Raw genomic sequence first — 20,386 nt, 5'->3', positions numbered from 1 at the left:
TACAATTTGAAAACACAAAAGTAATAAAAAATAAGATTCTAATTAATTCAATATACAATAAAGAAAAAAAGCAAAAAAATATTCTAGTTATCTATGTAAACTTTACATACCAATTTTTGGAATAAAATGGAAATTTTGATTGTAATATAATGGTGAGGGAAAAGCAAAAAGATCATCATTAAATAAAAGTAATAAAGTTAAATAAATAGGGTAGATTGATGACTAAAGTTATGAGAGGGTGATAAAAAGGTTGAATCAATTTTTTTTAATTTATTTTGTATGTTTGAGACTTTATATTTTTAAAATTTTTTACTAATAAGCATGTGACACATGATAATAAAAAAATAAATTTTTTTATGACACATGGCTTAGTGAGATGACTTGGTGAAATATTTAGTCTTGCCTTTTTATAATATTGTACTTTACTTACCAATTTTTTGAATAACATGGAAATTATGATTATTGTTATATAATGGGGAGGGAAAGCAAAAAGATCATCATTAAGAAGATAATAAAGTTAAATAAATAGGGTAAATTGATAATCAAAGTTATGGGAGGGAGATAAAAGGTTTGCATCAATTTTTTTTTATTTTTTGTGTTTGCAACTTATATTTTTTAATTTTTTTTTAAATTTATGAATGAGTGAAATATAAGGTTTTGTTTGTCATGTTGAACTCAAAGCTGGTAAGAATAGAAACTATACATATATGAAAATTAAAGGGTTAAACAAATAAAAAAAATAAAAAAAAAAACAATAGGCGAAAATAGTAACTTACAACATAACAATAAAGCGTTCACATCAAAGAAGATCATGACATTGAATCCTATAAAACACAACAAAATAAAGAGGTTAGACTTAATTTACTATTAGAAATGTTAAAAAAAACCATAAAAAAAAGTCAATACCAAGATATACACAAAAGATATGTAATTTCACTTAAAGAGATGAAGTATATATATATATATATATATATATATATATATATATATATATATATATATATATATATATATATATATATATATATATATATATATAAAACATGCTATAACATTCATTAAGATTAAGAATTCAAGAGTAAGATGAAAGGTTGAAATTAGGTTACGAACTTACAATGAATGGGAGAAGAGGAAAAACAAAAGTGGAGTAAATGTATAATAAAACATCTTGAATGTGTTATTATTATTATTATTATTATTATTATTATTATTATTATTATTATTATTATTATTATTATTATTATTATTATTATTATTATTATTATTATTATTATTATTATTATTATTATTATTATTATTATTATTATTATTATTATTATGAGATGCGCGCAACTTTCATTAAAATAAAAGTAAAAGTTTACATGAAATTGGTGGGGAGCCGAGATACAATCTGGGCTCCCACACTCTTAGCAAAAGAAAAGCTAAGTCTAGTAAAAATGTAAGCGGCCACCCGAGCCCCCGCATCCAGAGATACCGAGAATTTCTGATCCGCTGAGCAGGCCACAAAGATCCGAACCCGCCTCCCTAGTGAAGAGAAAGAGAAAGGAAGGAAACCGTAACCCGCCACCGCGCACAAATCCCCATACTTAGCACACTTCCGCTGAGCAGCATCAGCGACAACCCAACCAGGCACAAAATCCACCATCCCAGTCTGAGTCAAAGGAGAAGAACCTTTCAAGTCAACGCACACATCACGCCCCCTATCCCAAGAATAAAGCAATAAATCCGCAGGACGAAGAGAGCCACCATGTCCATCAACCAAACCGATATCAACCTCCTTTCCCGCAGAATACGGATCGATAGCGGATGTCGAAAAGAGTGTCCCTGGACAAGGTTATGCCGATGTTTAACGCCCACGACATCAAGACAAGAAACAGCGTGGTCCCCAAAAACATCCTCAAAGAAAAAACCCGAGAGCAAGCCGGGGACAGGGCCTAGATACCGTGAATAACGGAACACCTGACGATATCCCAAAGACACAACGGTAAGTCCTCCCGTTCATAGTCTGACCCAACCCTGAAATAGGAACCGCACGCAACCAATCAGAGGAGTGAGAACCCCGCTGAGACTGCCATAAAGCAATCTGGCGTGGCGTCAAAGAGAAAACAGACTCTGAGGCAGCAGCAACCGTCGCGAAATAAATATCTGCCAATTTCTTCATAAGTTTGGGGGCAAAGAATTTCACAAGGGTTACCTAAAACACCGCATCCTCGTAGTCACAAAGAAACACCGCGCGACATCATCAAAAGCAGGGCCAGCAGCTACAATACCAGAAGGGCCGAGGAGCTTAGCCTGCAAACCAGCAGACTGCAAGCGGGACGCAATAAAGGCATACAATAAAACATCTCCCGCCGCATACACACCAAGACCACCAAGCTGAAAAGGGAAAGTAGCAAGGCGCCACTGCCAATCCCCAAAACCCGGCCCGGACGCGGTGACAATACGTTCCAAGCTAGAACGTTGAGCGGCATCAAAAGGAAGATGGACAGACCCAAAAACAGTAGGGGAGCAAGTACGAAGTGAGAAGTAAAGCTTGGAAATACTAGTACAAGCTCGAAGAAGAAGCAACTCACATTGCGGGTCCTCAATCCTCGCAACCAAATCCATTAGCTCAATGGTCTTGGTTACTCTCGTCGCCACAACCGCACTGCTAAAATCAGAACAAGCACTGACAGGTCCGCCCAAAACAGTAACACCACGTGATGGCCGAGAAATAGAAGGGGGGAAAACCCCAGGAAGGCGACTCCGAGGATCCTCAACAGGCCAAAAGACCTCCGTCTTGGAAACATTAAGATGCAACCCAAAAAGAGGGTCGTCCACCATAATCAAATCCAAGACCTTCCCCACCTCCAAAGTATCACCCACGATGGTGCCATCATCTAAGTACCAATTATTATTATTATTATTATTATTAGAACTTAATTAGATATGAAATATTATAGCATATTAGGAGGTTTTTGAGAGTTGTCACATGACAATTAAATACTAATCAGGTTAGTCTTTTAATGGTATTTTATAGATGATTTAGCTAGTCATTTAACTATATTGTATAGATAGAAATATATTTCAACGCGGACATCGACAATCTAAAGGCATTTTGGCAAAAAAAATTGGGGAAGATGATATTTTGAAAATTATATATGTAGTTGATTCATATGTGGGTGGAGTAAAAGAACAGGAGATTACTAATCCAATTTTGTTTTTTTTTTAAAGAAGGAAAAAAGAGTGGATTAAAAAAATAATTTATTGCTAGGTGACTTTTAGTCGATGTCTACGTGACATTTATAATTCTAGGTGCTTTTAGTCGATGTCTACGTGACATTTAATACGTGTTTCAAGTAACCTTTTAATAAAATTTTATAGATTAGAGTGACATGCGGATTAAGATGTGGCATTGCAAATGCATACGTGGCTTTTCCTTATCCTACGTGGCATTGTCTGCGTGGCCTTTTGAGGCTAGCCTTTTAATAAGATTTTATAGATATAAAAGTTCCATGCGGAGTGTGCATGGCAGAGGATAGCAGTAAAGTTTGATGTTCCTACTAGCGTTCCAAATGGTCTGAATCAGAACGCCTAGACCGCCATTTGTGGAACTTGGGCTTAATTTTCATTTTGTTTTAAGTTTATTTTCTTATTTAATTTTTGTCCTTATTCAAGACCTACCGTGACTTAGCTCTACGTATAAACGTAGTCTTAGGGTGCAATTCATATCCCACATTAGTAGTGTAAAGATGAAAGATCATCTTTATTAGTGTCACCAACTATAATAGTATATGAGACATTTTAGGAAGGAGCCTGATAACACTATATTTTACTCATTTTTATTCCATATTTCATCTCTTATTTAGTCAAATTAGTCACCCGACTTGCGACCAATTCACCCATTTTGGAATAAAATAGAATATTATTGGTTTTATGTTAATTTGTGTCGATCTATATTATTTTTCGGGATTATGGTACTGTTAATGGACGTTTATTTTATAGGTACCAAAAGGAGCGAAAACCGAGTACACTAAGTGGGTCGAGTGAAAGCAAGTTAAATGGAGCAAGTCGGGTCACAGATGATAGTGGGCATTATTAGTAACAAAGTAATGAAACAAGCCCACAATCCCAATTTTTTGAGTCATTTGGTCCTTGAACAAATAGACGGAAGGCAGAAGCTTCAATTTTTTGAGTCATTTGCTCCTTTCTTTTGGACAAAAAACAGAGAGCACAAAACGATTGAGAGACTGAGAGGGTAGCAATTGTGATTAGTTATAGGGTTTGTTCATCTTTTGTTCATCATTCTTAGTCTAAATTTAATTTAGCATCTTAATTTACAAGATTAGTATGAAGATTTCTCATTTCATTTCCTCTTTTTAATACAAGTTGGGTAATTTCTTCTCTCCCTTTTATTTTATTTTATTTTAAGTCTTTATTCTACTTTATTTATGCAATTATTTAGTTTAAGTTTCAATCTTTATACTCTTATCATGTTTAATGTTGTGATTAGAGTAGTGGTTAGTATATTTTATGTTATTATAACCATGTTTTGTGAGTAGTTATTTGTCTAGGGTTTGTATTATTGTTAGAGGAAGAACAAGCTTGATTTGAATGTGGTATTCGACTTCTCTTTTGATTATTTGGATATGATTGGTTGTTCTCTTGGGTTAGACTTGTGAGATTAACTTGGATAAACCTTTAAAACTAATTATACTATCAATGGGAGTTGAGTGTAATTAGTAGGGGTTTATTTGGGTTGATTAGAATCGTCTAATTCGCTAGTTAGGTCTATCCATAGGAGTGGGGACTTGACTTTGAGTCTTCTTAATCATGATTGTATTGCTATATTTAGAAATTTTTGGTTTATGATTATATTGCTAAATTTGACTCGGTGTCTATCCATGGGAGTGGGGATTGGTTTAAATGGGAAGAACTTGTGTTGTTCGGGAGGGTGCATTTGTATGCCTTGTGTAGCGTCTCATCTAATTATCATTAGAGAATTACGTTTTTGTTGTAGTTGCTTGTTTGACAATTACAATAATACAATCTCTAGTCTCTTAGTTTATTTGATAGCAATATCTCTCTATTGGAGCCTTTGAGGCATTGAAATTATGTTGTCAATGTTGTTGCGAGGGTGTTTGGTTGAGAAGGTCGCTAAGTCTAATTAATTAGATACTTAATGTATTGTTAAATAATAAATTGCACTTCACTAATGTAGTGTAAAATGTTTTACCATCTTGCAAAATAAAAGTGAATCTGTCATTTGCCTTGTTATAATGTTTTGGGCAACTTCCAACCTGCTGCTGAAGTGCTTATTGAGTGGTTATTTCACTAAGACTAAGATTAACGGGGGAATGGGTATGAGCAACAGTACCAGCCAAAACGTAAAGAAAAAGCAACTTTATTGTAGCAAAGTCTTAGAATGGGTCTTGGATTTCCAAGACTCACTTTAAGACCCGTAAATAGTGTTTTGTTTGTGTAAAAGTGGGTGCCTTTTTACTGTTGTTGAGATTTTTGATAGGTTTGAGGGATAAAGTGGAATAAATAAGAGAGTCTGAGTTAAGTCTTAATGGTAAAGTGAGTCCTTTTTACTGTTGTTAAGACTCATATTCGGTCTGTGGATAAACTTAGTCTAATGTAGTCGCCTTCAGAATTTTCCACCACAAAATTTGAGCCTCAAAAGTCCACTTGTTCACAAGCTGATAATGACATCAGTACAGATGTTTATGTTTTCGCACATCAATGACACCTACTAGGAAGCTGCTGCACCTCTTAAGCCTTGTATTATAAACATCACCATTTGTGAAGTTGCTTTAGTCATCACTCAAAACATACATCTTCATCCCTTTTATCACTGCTTATTTCACAAAACTATGGCTGAATTGGGAACATTGATCACCATTGCTGACAAGGTCTTTAAACTCTTGCAGTCTCCTGTCCTCAAAGACATGAAAGACTGGGAATCCAATCTCGGAAAACTTAACAAATCTGTCTCTTTCATCAAGGACATGCTCCTCGATGTGGAAGCCAAACCCGAGCTCTCCCATGGAGAACAGCGCTGGGTTGATGAGCTGAATGAAGTTCTTTATGACGCTGATGATCTCTTTGACGAGGTTATCACTATTGCTAAGCGAAAAGAACTCAACGCTGATGCTACGTTCTCGAAGAAGGTCTTAGATAAGGTGAGTCGTTTCTTTTCTTCTAAGAATCATATTCTTGTTAGTTATAATACTTCTCATGAGGTTAAGAGCATCCAGAAAAAGTTGGATGCTATAGCTAAGGATCATGCTAGATATGACTTTAAGGTTGATCCTCGGGCTAGTAAATATGAGTTTAAGGTTGACACTCATGCTAGTTTGAATAGGAACGAGGACACTAGTTCTTTTTTAAATGCTACCCATGAGAATATAATTGGAAGAGAGGATGATGTGAAGTTTGTTGTAGACATGTTGCTTGATCCTAATGTTGAGGAAAATGTTGGATTTGTTGTTGTTGTGGGAATTGGAGGATTGGGGAAAACCGCTCTTGCTCAACTTGTGTATAATCATGATAGGGTCGGAACTAGGTTTGAGAAGAAGTTATGGACATGTGTCTCCGACCAAAATGGAAAAGGATTAGATGTGAAAGCGATATTAGGTAATATTATAGAGTCATCAACAAAAAAAAAGCCAAGTGATGTCTCCACAATGGAGTCCATGTATAACAAATTTCAGGAAGAACTAGACACTAAGATGTACTTGCTTATATTAGACGATGTATGGACGGAAGATCCTCATGAGTGGAGTAAGCTAAGTAGATACTTGACAATTGGTGGTAGAGGAAGCAGAGTTGTCATTACTACCCGTTCGGAAAAGACTGCTGAAGTGGTATTAGGAAGAGCTGCTTGCTCTAAAAAGTATATGTTGAAAGGTTTGTCTGATGAGAATTCGTGGCGTTTGTTTATGCTGACGGCATTCAAACGGGAGTCGGATGAAGCAAAAGACCCTGAATTGATTACAATTGGCAAAAAGATTGTTAAAAAATGCTCCAATGTTCCCCTTGCTATAAAAGTTCTAGGAAGTCTTTTATACGATCAAACACATAGATGGGAATCATTCGAAAAAGACCGACTACCTCATATTATTGGAAGTACCAAGAATCCAATTATGTCTATCTTGAAGCTCAGTTACAACAATCTTGAACCTTCTGTGAAAAATTGTTTTAGGTATTGTGCTTTATTCTCGAAGCATTTTGAAATGAACAAACGAGAACTTATTAGTCTTTGGATGGCGCAAGGTTACATTGGTGATAGTGAGGACTACTTTTCAATCTTACTATCACGATGTTTTTTCCAAGACGTGAAAAGAGATAACTTAGGTGACATTGTATCATTCAAAATGCACGATTTATTGCACGATCTTGCTCAAGAAGTTGCGGGAGACGAGATTATTGTAGCAAATAGGTTGCCAAACAAGTTAGGCCAAAAAATTCGCCATTTATCTTTTGATGGGAATGAATGGACAAAAAGCTCATTCCCTGAAAGAAATATTCGCACATGCTATGTGAATACAGATACAGGACACTTAGCTGTGCACATGAAAAATCTAGTATCTAATTGGCGTTGTCTTAGAACGTTACGCTTACCTTTGTTGGTTTCGCAAAATTCGTTGGAGCCAATTGGACAATTGCTACACTTAAGATATTTAGATATCTCTAGAAATTTTTGTCTCAAGAAACTCCCAAATTCAATTACAAAATTATATAATTTAGAGAGTTTGATTTTGCAAGGCTGTTCGAGTTTTCAAGAGTGGCCAAAAGATTTTTGCAAATTGGTAAATCTTAGACTCTTGAATATAAATAGGTGTCTAGAGTTGACTTGCATGCCTTTGGGCATTAACCAGTTGACTAATAATCTGCATGACCTAACCGACTTTAAAGTTGGTGAAGTCAGTTCAATTAGCAAGCAATTTGGAGGACAGTTGAAAGATTTAAAATTTCTTGTCAACTTAAGGGGTCAGCTTAGAATCACATTCGATGGAAATTTTGTAAGTGAGAAGGAAAATAAATGGGAAGGCGGTTATTTGGAGCACATTAAGAATCTGAAGGCAATATCAATATCTTTTAATGAAGAAGCTGGTGAATCCAATTATGAGGCTCTGATTGAAAGGCTGCAGCCAAATAGAAATCTCATGGAGTTGTCCTTGGATAATTATAATGGTACTGAAATTCCAAGGTGGGGAAGAGCACATGATGACTGGGCGATTATTCTTCCTAATCTTGTCAAGATTGAGCTTCAGTGTTGTGAGAGGTTGGATGGAATCCCATTGTTGAGCAATTTAAAGCATCTCAAATCCTTGTCTCTTTGGATGTTGAATGATTTGGAGTACATGGAGACCAATGCAATTGGTCATGGTGATTCTAGATCAAAGGATTTGCCATTTTTCCCATCCCTTGAGTATCTCCATATTTGCAGTTTGAAAAGGCTGAAAGGATGGTGGAAAGAGATTGGTGAAGGTGATAGCAGCAGCGCCACGTCGATGCCGCGTTGGCAACCACCATTTCCTCGTCTCTCAACATTAAGCATCTACGCATGCCCTGAGTTGACATCTTTTCCTCCTTGTTCGAGCCTAGAATCCCTAGAGGTGAAATGGAACAACGAGGCGTTGCGGATATTACCGGCTGAAGGACCTGCAAACTTAGATCTCAAACTAAATGTGGAGGTAGACAGTGTGGGTTATCTCACTAGTCTGCATCCTAGACGTCTTACCGGTATTGGTATCGTGATAGTAAAAGATCAGGAATTGGAGAGGTTATTGGAAATTAAGGAGGTATTAAAGAGCTCTTCTTCTTTACGGAAACTTGAGATTATAAGCTGCAGAAAGCTGACGAATGTTTCAGGAGTGTTGGAACACCTCACTGCGTTGGAATCGCTATCACTAAATGATATACCTTTAGTGGACCAGGAATTCGATGATTACATACCTTGGAGATCCCTACGCTACAATCTCCGTTCCCTCAAGTTGGAGTGTCTCGACACTCTGCATATGCTACCCAGTGGGATGAAGCACTTAACCGCCCTCGAAAGCCTCTCGATTATATCTTGTAACTCGCTGAAAAGTCTACCGGAATGGATAAGCAGCTTACCATTACTTCATTCCCTCACAATCGATTATTGCACCAGCCTCAAATCACTAGGTCCAATCAAAAACATCACTTCCCTTCAGAAACTTGCTATCGGAAACCGTGACGACCTACAGGAAGCATGTCTAGGTCCAAACAGCAAGGAGTTGGCCAATATTCAACACATCCCTCAGTTAACCTGGATGAAATTTTTAGGTTAAAGAAAGTAAACATTGGATCGATATTCGCCATGGGTACACTCGATGCCAAGGTTGCCGAGATAGCAATGAGGTCGTTATTGATGATGTATACTCTGATGGAAGCGTACCCGTCTCTGCAAATTTACTAATCACAGTGGCTTCATTCCATAGCATCATGGGAGGTAAACTTCCTAGAAATGATTTATTACGACTCATGTAGTTGAGGATACTTTTGTCTGTAAATTTATGTACCTGTCTCTGCAAATTTATGTACCTGATGGCTGATGCCTGTACTGCTGTACGCGAGTCCAAGTAAAATAAGTGCTAACAACTGCATGTTTCTTTAGTATCTCATCGTATATTTGACTTGCTGTTGCATTCTAAATAAGTGTTTAACAACTGCATGAGTGCATGCCTGTAAGCTCATACATATGCAGTAGTAGAGCTGTTGCATTCTAACTGTCACTTTGTTTTACTTGCTGCAGTTCCTGAAATGAAGCAGAATACATGAAAGAGAGAGAATTCGTGCTTCCATCATCAATACTGGGGCATTCTGACTTCTGAGCAGTTTGAAGAACCTTAAGGCTTTCAAAGATAAAATCGTTCTGTGTTTAGCCCGAATGCAATGCACGGTTTATATAGTTTGTCTTCGTTAGTGAATAATTTGCTAGATATAGTTTGTCTCCAGTCTATGGTTGACGAGCCGTTTACCTCTTTAAAGAGCACCACATCAATAAGGAATAGTCATTGCTTTCGGATTCTGTTGAAATACAGATGGTTGACCCTGTCATTTTACGAAGATAGTCCATCTTAATATCTTAGCAATGGTGAGCAATGCTCTATCTACTGCTAAACGATATACTCTGTTATTTCATCATTTCAAGCAATTTGTTGTTTCGAATGTTGACCTTGCATAGCCAGTTATTGGCATTATAACGAGTTTTTTTTTTTTTTTTTTTTTTTTTTTTTTTTTTTTTTTGCAAGTTTTCCATGCTTTGATGATTATTTCGTTGTTTCGAACTCTGGCGTTGGATGATTGGTCGTTTGGCTGACCCTTGCAAAATGTTGGAAATTAGAAAATAGAATAACTCTGTTTGGATGAAGATTTCATTTTCAAATACGAATTTTTGCTAAATTCATTGTTTGTGCTGATAGCATCATTTGGATTTGGATTTCGATTTGTATGAAATCCTATCAGATTTTAAACATTAAAATTTGAGCTAGCTTAAGACGGATATTCCTGCATTGAGAGTGACCAATTGCACGAACAATTATACTCGTTGATGCAATGAAATTGCCGAGACATCAAAAACAGAGCACTTGTGAGACTGTAACCATCCATGCCATTCGACGATTTAGATCTTTATTCCTCCAAATAAACAAATTGTGCCTTTGTTGATGCTCTCGGGAACCTAATCAGCTGTTTTAATACCTTAAGCTCGGAAACAGCATCCGTTTTTTCACACTTGAAGAACATCATCTCGAGCACCACTGACTTGGCAAGAACATGCTCGATAAACTTTAGCTCCGCACTTGATCCTGTAATACCCGTAATTTTCACCTTCTGAAGCTTTCGTAACTCATAGTCATAGTGTTTATTTTGGTGGACATAACTGTTCTCAACAGCATTATTGCTGAGTGAGATAATCTGCACACAAGGAGTCAATAGGTTGCCACTTGAGATTTTCGACTATGACACGTGAATGACGAATGGTGAAAACATGGCTACTGTGACCTAGGTTAATTACAAGTTGGTTAATAGATGTTACTCACCGAAATTTCAAGATCCTGGATGACAGGGCAGCTTTGAACCATGCCAAGACTGAAGCGAAATACATCAGAATCACTTAACTCCAGATTTGCTAGACATAATCTATCTAGACGGTTAAATGTTACAGGAAGCGATTTGAATATCCCGCCTGCAGCCAAGAACTTGCAGAGCAAGCAGTAAGGTGATTAGTTGAATTAGCGTTTTCTACGAGTGAAAATTAGCTGATTAACTACGACATTTACCTTAGACAAGTTACCGTCAATCTCAAGGCTCTGCAAATTATATGAACTAGCAAGACTGTTGATGGTGGCTACAACTGGTTCTATGCCAGTCATCTTTGATTTAGTTGAACATAGTGTCACATCAGTAAGACGAGGGGCCTCCTTGAGACAAAGAGAGACAAATTCACCTCTGATAATCAACTTTTCAAGGCTCGGAGCATCAATATCAAGAATATCCATGCCGAGACATTTCTCAAGCCTCAATAATACGAGACAGGGACACTTTGCAATGATATTCCAAAGGATGTCAATGCCATTGTTAAATTTAAGGCAGAACAGCTCAAGGTGCTTTAGATGAGGAAAGCCGTTAAAGTCAAACGGAGGGGTACTTAAAACAAAGGACTTAAGCGTAAGCTTCACCAACTCAGTACAGTGGAAAATGTAAGAAGGCATGATCACAAGATTAGACCATTTCCCAGCCCAATTAATCAGAGCAATCTTTCTCGGACAGGTTTTTGCAAGTAACGTAAGCCATTGGCTTAGAGACGCGTTTTTATCAACTAGTAGATCAGCATTATCATGCTTGAGCACGAGATAAATACTATGTATACGTCCATTGTGATGTAAGAGAATGTTGCTGATTATGCGACTTCCTTTTTGCCAATCAGTCTTTGTATCTGCTATGGGTAACCCTCTCCAGAAAGCTCTATCAAATGCGAGATACGGACAGGATAGCCAAATGCGCCTCCACGATCTTGAGAGTATACTAGTTTTTGCCGCTATGGTAAGCGGCAAGTGTTTTAGGATCTTATCAATCACAATTGCAGGCATGGTGCTGATCAAATCATTGCTTGTTTCAAGAGACTCAGAAGAAGCCATTTGAGCTGAAAAATTGGAAGACATCAGTTTAACCTGAAAATGATTTAGAGCAAGTCCAATGGTTTACCTTAGGGACTTGCTTGCAATTTCTTAAACTTGTAAGCTAGTGGCTAAACCATTGAACAACTTTATATAGAATAGCTTAAACCAAGCAACTAGCTTCATTAAGCTAGTAGCTTAAATGGCCCTACCACTAAAATACAACTAATAGAAATTAGTTTGATTTATTAAAATTTGGGTCAAGCTAGTTAAAATGTAAGCTAAACCATTGAAATGAATTAATAGCCTAAAAATAAATTAGCTTAAAATGTGATATGACAATGGTAAGCTAGTTGCAACTAGCTTACCATTGAACTTGCTCTTAGAACCAAAAGAACGTTGCGCCAACAACAACAACAACAACAACAACTTAGAACCAAAAGAACCTTAGAGTAATGAGATAACGTAAATTAAAAAAAAAAAAACAAAAATTAACTAAAACTTTCAATTTTTTTATCTTCTAGCGGTGGTAAGTTCCCCAAGTCCCAACTAGCCCCCTAGATCCACCGGTGCAATTCTTACTCGTTACAGTAACACCAATATCCTCCCAATCCAAAAGGATCCATGATTCTTCCATCCTTCACTTAGTTCACTAGAATTTAGTTATACTTATACGAAGTATGTTTTAATCACTAGAATTTAGTTATACTTATACGGAGTATGTTTTAAGATCGATTAAGGCCTCGTTCTTTTGAATAGCAATCACCTTAACTGAATTGAACTTAAACCTATACGACCTGAACCAAATTGAATTTAACTTAATTTATTTATTGCACTTGAACTGAATTGAAGTAAAGTACAAGAATAATCTAAACCGATAGAATTCAAACTAAGCTAAATTTAACCTAACCTATATAATATGAGTTGAACCAAAATTCCAAAATTAAGTCTAGAAGACCAAGACCTAATCTGAGATCAGACTTCACTAATGAAGTGACAAAGCAATAGCACGACACACAAAAACTCAAATGTAACCACGTATGCTTACAAGTTACAAGTTACAACGGCTTCGTTCCATGCAATTTACGTACCTTTATTAATAAGAAGGCAAATGTATGGAATTGAATAAAATAGAGGAAGTATTAATAACTAGTACAACTACGCATATATTGTTTGCATACGGTCTTACACAAAACCAACCGAACATGACCTATTAAACAATAACACAATCACAGAAATTCAGAATGCAATCAGAGTTAAGAAAAAAGTAAAATTAAATAAAAGATTAAATTGATTGAGAAATAATCTTAGTAAATTACCAAAGTCGCCCTTTATTCCTTTAAAAAACTAGAGAGATACAGTCGTTCAGCAGGGACCTGAATCGGAAGCGATCAATGAGAGAAAGGGTCAGCCGTACATATTAAAGAGAAGTGGCTTTTGAATTGATTTTCGCATATTAAAAGGGATTTTCTACGATGTACCCTAAATTTTTCCGAATTCTAATACACTGTATTTCTTTATTTTTAAAAATTATCTACTCTTTGTCGCATTATTTATTTAACTAGGTTTAAATCCGTGAAAATTCACGGGTTTGCTATAAAAAACTCACAATTAGCAATTATATGTAATTATGTAAAACATACAAATAACTAAAAAATATTATTCATAGTTTTGTGATGAAGATAAGTCAGGTCTAAATATGTTTGTAACCGATATAAAATTTGATATTTTGTAAATGTATCATTATTTTAACTTATTTGATTAATTTTTAGTAATTATATTCTATTTGAACGTTAGGAGTAATCATTGTATATGATGGGGCATATTCTGCACCGCTGACCAAGTCAACATATTGAGCAAGGTCAAAGATATCCACAGCAAAGTCAACGATTTAGACAGTCTAGCCGATGCAACCCATCGGCTGTCACTGGTCTCGGCTACAATCAACTAGCAGTACCGGGGGCACATATCCGCGTACTCATATCCAAGGACCCTCGGCCGGCCTGCCATAGGTCCATCGGCCGAGGGTAGAACGGTCTTTCCACCTGCTAGCCACTTGGCCACTACGTGACAAAAGGTGAAAGTCTATAAATACTCCTCAACCCTCATTGAGGAAAGGATCCACAATTTAACCTAATAACCACTATTCATCTGGTAATATCTTCCTTATCTCTCTACAATATATACATTTAGCCAAGTAACAACAACTTACCTCTCTAAGTTTACTGACTTGAGCGTCGGAGTGAGTACGCTCGGCCAAAGCCGAGCCCTCAGTTTGTTCATCGTTTCAGGAGACCGCAATGAGGATTCAAGCAAGGACATCATTCTACAAGCCACGGGTGGTAACAATACCTGCTCTGGAATTATACCCGGAACAATTGGCGCCGTCTGTGGGAAGGACACTAGAAGCTAGTCACATTCATTCCCAAACAAAAAAAAAACAACACAAAAACCCACCCAAAAAGCTAAGAAGATGTCGAAACAACAGAAGGTAGTCGTGACCGACGAAACCGCACTCTACCAGGATGATACCTTCCACAATTCTGGAGTCGTGCAGCCCTCCACCGGCGGAGTAGTCCAACCGGAATTCGGGATGCCAAATATACCAGATACGCCGCTGCCCGCCGACCATGTCACCATCATGGGACACGTGGTTGATGCAAAGAAATCAAGACGCTCCTGGACCTAATTGGGAGTACGCCAGCTCACACTGTCACGCCGACAAGAGCGGCGGAAACCGTCCAGGAGACCAGAGCCCAAAACGTGACTCCGAGAAATTTGAACGGAGCGCTGGGAGAAGCCGACCCTGCCAAGACGCCGGAGGAACCCAAAGTGGTCGTGGTAGACCTAAGTCCTTCTCGCACTCGTGAGAGGACAAATAAGCGGCACAAACGAGGCACACCCCGGAGGAGCCAGAGAAGTCCGACTCAGCAGAGTCGGAGAAGAAGCCCGAGTCGGAGAAGGAGTCCTTCTCGCTACGAGGAGAGGAGCCGGACCAGGAATGCGAGGAGCCGATCGCCGCGTGTCATTCGACACGTGGTCAGACAGCCCCTCAGTGCTTATGTCCTTGACACCGCCGTGCCAACTAAGCTGAAGTTGCCGGCGTTCACATACAAAGGAGATAGTGATCCAACCGACCACGCCGAGGCTTTCGAGTCTTACATTACATGTCGGTATGGGAGCAGCCCGATGAGGTCTGGTGCCGAGTCTTCCCAACAACTTTGCATGGGATGGCTCAAAATTGGTACAAGGGGCTTCCCGACGGCTCGGTATACTGTTTCGCCGACTTAAGGGACGCCTTCTTAGCCCAGTACTCTTGCAACAAGAGGAGGGCCGTGGAGACGTCGGACCTCCTAACTATCAAACAGGAGGAGGGCGAATCTCTACGAAGCTATGTGAAGAGGTTCGACAAAGAAGGTTCAAAGAGATCCGGAGATTAATCCCGAGCAAGGCGGCAGATCGATGAAAGGCCTCCCAAGGGGAGACTTAAAAGACGAGCTCATCAAGTACGGGGGCCTGGGCCTAGACGCCGCTAGAAAGATGGCCGACCAGGCCATCAAGGTGGAAGATTACCACAAAACCTGGGTAGGCCACAACGAGGCTGGGCACTCAGAGAAGAGGAGCCACCGGGAGGACAACCCGGATGAAGGACGCCGTGACAGTAATAGGTCACGATCTGACAAGTCTGCCGGGAAACAGGGCTCGACGGGCGCCGGGGGGAGTTCGGGACCGTACTACCGAAAGCAATACAATGATCACACCCCCCTAGTCGTATCTGCCGCCGAGGTCTTCGCCCTGAACAAAAACGAGGGTCAGGCCCCCTAGGCCGAGGGGTGACGGTGACACGAGCCAGTACTGCGAGTACCACGGCCACACCGGCCACTTAACGAACGACTGCCGGCATCTGAAAAATGCCATTGAGGAACTGATCCGGAAGGGGAGCCTAGGCAAATACGTTGCCGGAGGCCAAAAAACAGATGTCGGCGGGTCAAATAAGAAATCCGTCTTAGAACGGGTAGGAGTAATCAATGTTGTCATCGGGGGCAACGAGAACGGTGGGTCCGCTCATGGGCACAAACGGCACCTGAATGAACTATATCAGGCCATCAACTTTGTGCCCAACACAGCGACCCCCGCTTCCAACATCCCCGATATGACCATTGGGAAGAAGGACTACGATGGAGTCGCGCTCCTCACAAATGACCCACTTACAAACCCACCCGGACATAGCCAACCACTTGGTGAAGAGGTGCCTAATTGACACAGGCGCCTACACAAACATTATGTACGGAGAATGCTTTCTTAGCCTCGGTCTGAAGGTTGAAGACTTGACCCCCTGCACCAGCCCGTTGTACAGCTTTTCTGGGGCCGGCCTGGTACCCCTGGGGTCAATCAGGTTGCCGGTAATGTTCGGCGAGGGAAGTGCGGCCAAGAACGTTATGTCTGAGTTCGTGGTCATTGACGGTTCGTCTGCCTACAACGTCCTCATAGGCCGAGTCACTCTGAGTGAGGCCGACGCAGTGATGTCCATCCGGGCCCGACATTGATGTATGTCTCGACCGGGGAAGCGCATAAACTCGTCTCAAAGAACGAGAGGGGTGAGGTAGTCAATGTCCAAGTATCTGCCAGAGGGTGCAACATGCAATCCTTCAAAGTGGCGAAGGAGTCAGAGAAGGGGAAGAGCCCATCCTTGCAACAGGGGGGCGAACGCATGGATAACTCCGTCGGCATGGTCGAGGGAGCCGAGACTGAAGAGGTGGAAATTGACCCAGGTCGCACCGTAACTATCGGTGTCAACCTGGAACCAGGATTCAGGGCCGCTCTCCTGGACCTGCTGAGAAAGAACAAAGACGTCTTCGCCTACTCAGCGGCGGAGATGCCAGGCGTGAGCCGGGAGGTAATTATTCACAAGCTAAACGTACTCCCCACCGCTCGCCCTGTCAAGCAAAGGATGAGAAACTCCTCAGTCGAGAAAGATGAGGCCATCAAAGCCGAGGTAGACAAACTACTTACGGCAGGTTTTATTATGCCTTGCACTTATCCTGAGTGGTTAGCCAATGTTGTGATGGTGAGGAAATCATCGGGGGCATGGAGAATGTGCGTAGATTTTACCAATCTTAATAAAGCATGCCCCAAAGATTGTTACCCTTTGCCTCGGATAGATAGCTTAATCGACGCCACGGCAGGCTACACCATGCTAAGCCTGCTGGACGCCTTCTCGGGGTATCACCAAGTATTCATGGCTGAGGAGGACATGCCCAAATGCGCATTCATCACCGCTAACGGCACATACATGTACAAAATGATGCCGTTTGGTTTGAAGAACGCCGGTGCAACGTATACAAGACTGGTGGACAAAGTGTTCCAAAGTCAAAAAGGGCGAAACATTGAGGCTTACGTCGACGATGCTATTGTGAAAAGCAAGTCCGACAAATGAGCACTGGCCGATTTACACGAGACATTTTGTTCACTAAGGAAATACAAGATGAAGCTCAACCCAATGAAATGCAACTTCGGTGTCCGGGCAGGTAAATTCCTCGGTGTACTTGTCAGTGCCAGAGGCATCGATGCCAATCCAGACAAAGTCCGAGCAATCCTAGACCTGCCGGAACCAAGGAATCGAAAAGAGGTTATGATGCTTGACCGAGAATGGCGGCTCTCGCCCGTTTCATCTCTCGGTCAACCGACAAGAGCACCCCATTCTTCAAAGTGTTGAAGGGGAATAAAGACTTCACTGGGGGAGGAATGCAGAGCACGACTTTCAAGCAATCGAAAGCTCATCTTCAAACTCTCCCAACTCGTCCAGTGCCGATCGGGGAGACGCTATACCTATTTATAGCAGTTACCTCGGCCACGGTCAGTGCCGTGATCATCAGGGAAGAAGACAAACAACAACACCCAATCTACTTTGTCAGCCATACGCTGTTGCCCGCCGAGAGAAATTACCCACTAATTGAAAAAGCAGCCTTCGCCGTCGTTGTTGCCGCAAGGAAGTTAAAACCCTACTTCGACGCACATCCCGTGACGGTCCTAACCGACCAGCCATTTGAGAAAGCCTTGGAGAAATTCGAACAATCCGGTAGGCTTATCAAATGGGCAGTGGAACTCTCTGGCTTCGGCATTCAGTACAAACCAAGGCCTTCGATAAAGGGGCAAGCACTTGCAGATTTCCTGGCCGAATGCACATATCAAGAAGAACCAAACCCAGGTGTATGGGAGGTTTACACCGACGGCTCCTCCACGACGAACAGCTCGGGAGCCGGCATCCTTATCATCAGCCCAAACGGGGACGAGTTTGAGTATGCCTTGAAATTTACCTTCTCGGCCTCGAACAACGAATCCGAATACGAGGCGGTGATAACCGGATTCGAGCTAGGGTCACGCCGAGAGCGAACACATTATGTTGAAGACAGACTCACTGTTGGTTACTAACCAAATCAGAGGAGAGTTTGAGGCTCGGGACGACGGGATGGTAAGATACCTGTAAAGGGTAAAAGCTGACATAGCAAAATTGAAATCTTTCCAAATCCAATGTGTCCCAGTGTCCGAGAACAACCGGCCGACGCTCTCTCAAAACTTGTCAGCTCAACCATCAAGAACGTCAGCCGAACCGTGCTGGTAGACATCAGGAATGCGAAGAGCATCACTGAGACCATCGGCATGGTGGGCGACGTGGAAGCCGAGACGACGTGGATGACTCCGATAATGAAATACAAACTTACAAGTGAGTTGCCGGATGACCGCAATCTCTCGGCCAAGATAAAAAGGATCGCCGCCAGGTACTTGGTATTCGAAGGGGAACTGTACAGAAGGTCCGTAATAAGGCCACTCTTGAAATGTGTCGGTCCGGTAGACGCAGAGCCGAGCATCTTGACAGAAATTCACGAAGGCATATGTGGACACCACATGGGGCAAGAACACTAGCCCACAAAGCTCTCCGAGCCGGCTACTTCGCCCACCATGCTTCAAGATTCCGAACAAAGACCAAGAAGTGCACGAACCGTCGATGCATGCCCCGGTGATACATGCTCCTTCCCGAGACCTACAACCGGTGCTTAGCCCCCTTCCTTTCGCACAGTAGGGGATGGATATGCTAGGGCCGTTTCCAACGGCCTCCGGAGGAAGGAAGTTCTTGATCGTCGCCGTTGATTACTTCACCAAATGGGTTGAAGCCGTAGCGATCTGCGAAGACCACAAATGGCCGTCGAAAGGTAATCTGGGAAAATGTTATAACCCGTTTTGGATTGCCCCAAGTCATGGTATTTGACCACGGCCGAGAGTTTTGGAGTGACTCGATAATGAACTCGGTTAGAAGAGCTTGGCATCAAGTTTGCATACTCCTCCGTCTGCCACCCACAGAGCAACGGGCGGCGAGGCGGCCAATAAAACGATCCTCAACGGTTTGAAGAAGACAAGGAAGACCTTAAGGGAAGATGGGCCGATGAACTACCGGCGTCTGTGGTCCCTCCGGACCACGGAGAAAGAAGCAACGGGGTACACTCCCTTCCACTTAGTCTACGGATCCGGCGATCCTACCAATTGAAGCGACGGTGCCAACATTCGAACGGCTACCTTTAACCTGGGCGAAAATGAGGAAGGCCTCGAAAGCCTCCCCGGACTCCGGTCGAAGAAAGCCGAGATACAGCACGCCTCAACTTGGCAGTATACCAAAACCGGATGAGAAGAGCCTACAACCGAAGAGTCCACAAAAGGGACTTAAAAGTAGGAGATCTAGTCCTAAGAAAGTCGGCCGCCACCAACAAAGGAAATATTCATGGTAAACTGACGGCCAACTGGGAGGGTCCCTACAAAGTTGTTGAAGAAATGAGGCCGGGTACATACCGGCTGACAGACATGGAGGGTGTGCCTTTGATGAGCCATTGGAACACCGACAACTTAAGAAAATACTTTGTATAGCGGCGGAGGTGTCCAAAACCCATTGTGGACACCCCAACGCATGATCATAACAAATGAAGAATCACCCAAGTTTTCCATCAAAGTGCTTGTCCCCTCCATAATTGCCACTAGACAGTCACCCAAAGAGAAGAAACGCTGTCGAGCCGTAACCCCGATTACCTCGGCTAAAGCCGAGAGCGACGGGGACACAACGACCGATACGCTAGAAGAAACGCTGTCGAGCCGTAACCCCGATTACCTCGGCTAAAGCCAAGAGCGACGGGGACACAACGACCGATACGCTAGAAGAAACGCTGTCGAGCCGTAACCCCGATTACCTCGGCTAAAGCCGAGAGCGA

The 20,386-nt window shown here is 41.2% G+C and overlaps 2 protein-coding genes across 4 annotated transcripts in view; one reads left to right on the top strand and one right to left on the bottom strand.

Annotated features, from left to right (window-relative positions):
• The first annotated feature begins 4,116 nt into the window (after nucleotides 1-4,116).
• LOC141648385 (putative disease resistance protein RGA4) lies at nucleotides 4,117-10,217 on the top strand. Of its 3 annotated transcripts, none has more exons than XM_074456999.1 (3): nucleotides 4,117-4,367; nucleotides 5,913-9,463; nucleotides 9,767-10,217. In XM_074456999.1, the coding sequence occupies exon 2, from the start codon at nucleotides 5,931-5,933 to the stop codon at nucleotides 9,300-9,302; it is 3,372 nt and encodes a 1,123-aa protein (XP_074313100.1). In that variant the 5' UTR covers nucleotides 4,117-4,367; nucleotides 5,913-5,930; the 3' UTR covers nucleotides 9,303-9,463; nucleotides 9,767-10,217. The 3 variants fall into 3 exon arrangements, with proteins under 3 accessions (XP_074313100.1, XP_074313099.1, XP_074313098.1); XM_074456998.1 differs by having other exon boundaries at nucleotides 4,117-4,372; XM_074456997.1 differs by lacking the exon at nucleotides 4,117-4,367 and having other exon boundaries at nucleotides 4,889-9,463.
• A 48-nt stretch (nucleotides 10,218-10,265) lies between these two features.
• Nucleotides 10,266-20,386, bottom strand: part of LOC141648389 (F-box/FBD/LRR-repeat protein At1g13570-like) — a 16,617-nt gene continuing 6,496 nt past the window's right edge. The window contains exons 2-5 of the mRNA XM_074457011.1: nucleotides 13,451-13,507; nucleotides 11,295-12,157; nucleotides 11,055-11,213; nucleotides 10,266-10,929 (exon numbers count right to left, since the gene is read on the bottom strand). Of these exons, the coding sequence (XP_074313112.1) occupies nucleotides 10,645-10,929; nucleotides 11,055-11,213; nucleotides 11,295-12,152 (1,302 nt within the window). The 5' untranslated portion in view covers nucleotides 12,153-12,157; nucleotides 13,451-13,507 and the 3' untranslated portion in view covers nucleotides 10,266-10,644. The remainder of the gene's footprint in view (nucleotides 10,930-11,054; nucleotides 11,214-11,294; nucleotides 12,158-13,450; nucleotides 13,508-20,386) is intronic.

Source organism: Silene latifolia, chromosome 3 (genome assembly GCF_048544455.1).
Source record: "Silene latifolia isolate original U9 population chromosome 3, ASM4854445v1, whole genome shotgun sequence".
NCBI classification, from domain to species: Eukaryota; Viridiplantae; Streptophyta; class Magnoliopsida; order Caryophyllales; family Caryophyllaceae; genus Silene; species Silene latifolia.
Note: the sequence above shows the minus strand (reverse complement) of the source record. Positions and strands in the feature narration are given on the sequence as shown.